At 37.5% G+C, this 4,733-nt stretch overlaps 1 protein-coding gene across 1 annotated transcript in view; it reads left to right on the forward strand.

Moving 5' to 3' along the window:
* The first annotated feature begins 854 nt into the window (after window positions 1–854).
* Window positions 855–4,733, forward strand: part of ARHGAP6 (Rho GTPase activating protein 6) — a 128,541-nt gene continuing 124,662 nt past the window's right edge. Inside the window, exon 1 of the mRNA XM_009885952.1 lies at window positions 855–1,031. Within this exon, the coding sequence (XP_009884254.1) occupies window positions 873–1,031 (159 nt within the window). The 5' untranslated portion in view covers window positions 855–872. The remainder of the gene's footprint in view (window positions 1,032–4,733) is intronic.

Here is a 4,733-nt window from a genome sequence, read left to right on the forward strand (position 1 = left end):
CTGCCAGATTTCTGCAAGCCAGCCATTACTCTCGCTGATCTACTGAAGATATGAATGCCTTCAGCTGATGGCTTGTAGGAGGCTCACTCAGGGGCTCAGAAGTGTCTGGTGAATCAAAGAAGGGCAGCCACAGCTGTGGGAAACTGGGGGCTCTTAAGATGCCTGTATGAAATGTAATACAGATTAAGGCAACCAGATAGATAAAATGATGATATTTTATTATTTCTTTTTTTGAAACATCACTTTCTATGCTGTTCATAGAGCTTCATTTACTAATCTTCAAAAATGAATTATGCTGCATAGTAAATGGTCAGTGTAAAACAGTTAAAAATAACTAAGTGATGCCACCTGCTGTCTTAAAATCTTATATAATATTACATTTTATGACCGAATTATCTTAATATCCTAAGGAGAAATGGAAACAGTCTACACTGAGTGTAATGTCAGAACTGTGACATGCTATCTGATCTGTATCAAAGTTATGCAATATAAATATTGATTGTGATAAAATACAGTAGACTATAGAATGTCAGAAGGAAATGTCAATCCACATGCTAATGTCAATCCAAAATAACTCCTCAGTGAATCTACTTTGCAAATAACTAGAGATTTTTTTCAGGCTGCTTTGTTTTTTTATATTTCTGAGACAAAGATGTAGAACCCTGTGGAACAGAGAGTAGGTTGGAAGAACATGGCACACCAGCTCTTTAAAGTGTATGTTTATTAAAATTTATTTGTTACGTAGTGACATTCTTCATGTTATGTCTATATTTAGTACAACTTGTTATCCACAATGAGTGAATGTTTATTAAAATTTATTCACCAGAAGTGAATGTTTATTAAAATTTATTTGTTATGTAGTGACATTCTTCATGTTATGTCTACATTTAGTACAACTTGTTATCCACAATGACTTTATTTTTAGGTGCTTTGTGGAAAGAGTTAACCTGACTATGGACTTCAAAGAAGTTGAGAACCACATTTGTGTAAGACATATTATTCAAAGAGAGTTCACCCGTCATCTCATAAAAGCAGAACAGATCATAACATTTAACCATTGAATGTATACACTACAGTAAATTTGAAATGAAGTTGACTATGGACTAAGTGTTCAGCCTTGAAAGGGTAGCTCATTCAGAAAATATCGAATGGTTATTTATTCCATGTATGTATACACATTTTTAGGTTGGTTTGGGTTTTGACAGCAAGAGTTAAGGGTGGATTTTCTTCAAATGCAGCTATGCCAGATTGCAATTTACAGGTTGCCACTTAATGAAACAGTGAAACATCCTAGACTGATCTAAAGGTCCTGCAGTCAGCAGTGCTTGGCAGGTATAAATAGGTGCAGAACCAGAGAGACAGGATTTGTGCTTGGCATTTAACTCTTTCTCCCTCTGTTCTTTGTTTCTTTATGTAATGGTCTGTAAAGCACTGAGATAATCTCAGCTCCCTGTACTTTATTTTCACTTCAGTGAAAATAATCTGGACCTGTGAAATAGACTATAGATTCCAGTATTGCAGTGACCTGTAACTTCTTTTCCTGAATGGATACGCCTTATTTAGTGTGGCATGAATAAGGGTGTATTTAGATGTAAATGTATCTAGAACCACAGTCTGATAATGAAATGTGTAATTTCTTGTGGTTGTGGGCTTTTTGTTTTGTTTTCAAGTATCAACACTGCAGTGATGCGTATTTCTGCTTGTATGTTAAAAGATACACAATCTGTGCTTTCTTACGCTTTTACGTAGTTTAATTTTCATGGCAAACTTCATCCAATACATAAATATCCATTTTCAGATGTAATACACTAGATCTCTCCCATTCAAACACTAAATAACGGAAGTCCTTCAGTTGCTCCCTCCCTTGGTACTTGGGAGCATATCTACGAGATTCACAAATGACCAAACCGACAGCGAATTAGTTCCACAACGAAAGATCCCTGGAGAAATCTTACTTTCCAGCTGCCTTTTAAATCAAAAGGTCTGCAAATGGGTGTAGCACAGTTCACACGTTGACAGAGAGGAAGCTATGCATGTATTTACAGCCTTCTTGTAGCTTGCCATGCTTTGTTGTTCTGAATTTCTGTAAAATTCCTTCCTCTGCAGCCAGACTGTCCAATCTGGAACATCCAGAAATCACGAGATGGTTTGAAAAATACAGAGATAGACTTAAAAAATACGTACTTGTTGATTCTTTTGATTTTTGTTTTCTGAACATTCACGTATTTCCAAACTTCTTTGCACAACTCTTGAGGGCTCAAACCCTGCTTTAAGAGGCAAAATAAAATGTGAAACTGAGATTTCCATGTATGCGTGGGTTGGGCTTAAAAACAAGGGAGCTTCACTGCAGTTCACTGAGTTCACTGCAAAATAGCGAAGTGATCATCAGCCAAAAGTACAGACAGTAAAAAAAAGTAAAGACAGTATAGAATTGTGATGCATTTACTTACATGCAAATCTGCTGTTGTTACTGTAGCCCTGAGGGGGCATGAACTGTAAACTGTGTGTTAGGCCTTAAATTGGCATCGTCTCCAAACAAGTGGGGGGGAAAAGAACCTAATTTGGATAATATAATCTGTGAGTTCCTATTATATTTCCAGGGCAAATGCTACACTCCTAATTAGAGCATCGGTAACAATTTGAGGAAATGTTATGCCTTTGGCTGTAGAAAACCTTACCTGAAGGCAACAGTAGATTTAAAGCTCTTGCTGGAAAAAGCAGAAGGAGATTTTATTCCTCATGAAAACTCAAGGAGCTCTTGAGGTGATGTTTTAAAGAAGTTGCAAAAACGTACTCATGTTCTAATTAGCACATCCTTCTCCAGGCATGATGACTGGCTGTTAGCAAAGTTTTTCTGGAAATGTCTAGACTTTTGGATAATGCGTGTCTTCCACTGCTCCAGGCTGGCTGTTTGTAAAACTGAACTGCTTTGTATCTACAGGATAATGCTGTGTCAGGATGGCTAGAGTGCTTGTGAGGTGATGGGGGAAGTGGAGTATGAATTACAGATATGGATGATGGGCAGGAATGACCAAGAGGTAGGGAAGATGTTAGAATGAAAGAATAAAAGGAAAACCAGGCTGTCAAAAACTGGCTTCTTTTCAGTCTACCCACCAAGATTTTCTTACGCCACGCTAATCTTGATGATAACAAAGTGCTTCATAAATCCAAAATGTAAATGCAAAGGTGGGGTTTTTTTGTTTGTTTTTTTTCTTATTCCCTGGTGCAGTTTTTAGTTTTATGACTCTTGTTCTTTTCCAGCTGAGTGCTAGTTTCAGGGAAGCCAATTCATGCATTTTAGATGTGAGCAGTGCTTCAGGAACTCTCAGATCTGACTGAAAAAATACAAAACCTTAAGTGAAATGGTGACACAAAGACCTACAAATGCAAGGAACCGTGCATATGATCAGTATTCATCTTCATTCCTGGTATTCCTGTTATGGGAAAAGAAGCACTTCCATACCTTATCTGCTTTTCCAGTTTTGATGCTGAATTGCCAGAGATGTCCGATTCTGAGCGTAAACTCCAAATTGTCAGAAGCTGCTCTTAGGCTTTGAAGTGCTGTTCTGAGCACTGTGTCGTGGGGTGGGGGCTGCTTTGTCTTGCTGCAAACCCCAGGTCTGTCTGCAAGGCGGCATCACGGCTGACTCGCTGCAGTCTAACACCTGGCGGAATTGAGTTGAATGTGGTTGCAAATCACAATTTCTTACCTTGGAGCAGTAATACTGATTGCAGAATTTTGATCTCTGAAACAGAAAAGATCATCTGGTATGGACATATGTGCTAGGTGCCAAAATGCAGTTTCTCTGGTAAGTAGCAGCGAAAGTGCAGCAGTAGTATTGGGGATGCTTAGATTATGTGCTTGGCTGGATAAATAACTGGTCAGGATCATGGGGAAGATCGCTGGGTCAAAATATTTTTTTTTCTCTTCTCTCTTTCTTCATCAGTGTGATACCAGAATGTTTAATTTTACACACAGCGTTTCTCTGCAGCCTGAGATTTGGGTGATGAATACCAGCTTTTCAAGGAAATCTGGTGATTGTGGGATATGTTGCAAGTCCAGTGTAAGATTTTATTGAGTTGGGAAGATTTTCTTTCGTCCCTTCAATATTACCCTGTTTTATTATCTCAGGTTATTTCTGTAAGTCTGCTTTGTGAAAATTCTGTTGCATTGAGTTTCCTTATATGACGTAACAATTTAAATAAAAACATTGGTGTGATACCTTAGATCAAAGTTAGGATTCAATCTATACTAGAGATGATTTGCAGTTTAAAAACAAAGTTCCATGTGTAGTTTGTTGTCAGTTTAAAAAATAATAGTTATTTCCACTTACTAGGCCAAGCAGATAGAGGTACTATGCCAATAAGCAACATTTGCGTATTTTTTTAAAGTATAAATCTTGCATTAAGATAACTTCTTGTGCTTGTTAGAGCGAAATTCAGGCAGCTGTAATTTTTAAATGAAGTCAGATATTCTTCTGAGGAACAAGAATGCTTTTTCCAGTTCAATAATTTTCTATTGTTTCTTTTCTTTTTGCTTCTTGCTTGAATTTCATGCCACAGAGTAACACACTAGCTTCTTTGAATTAAGCAAATATATCTATAGACACTCTTATTTCTCCTGACTCTCTTAAAATGGGTGTAGTAAAAAGAGATTTGCTGAGTGTACTGTTCTTCTTTCCTTCCCAACTGTATCAGCAGTTCCGCAGTGTATGCATGGGTGCTTCTAAAGG

Source organism: Charadrius vociferus, unplaced genomic scaffold (assembly GCF_000708025.1).
Source record: "Charadrius vociferus isolate BGI_N301 unplaced genomic scaffold, ASM70802v2 scaffold105, whole genome shotgun sequence".
Lineage (NCBI taxonomy): Eukaryota > Metazoa > Chordata > Aves > Charadriiformes > Charadriidae > Charadrius > Charadrius vociferus.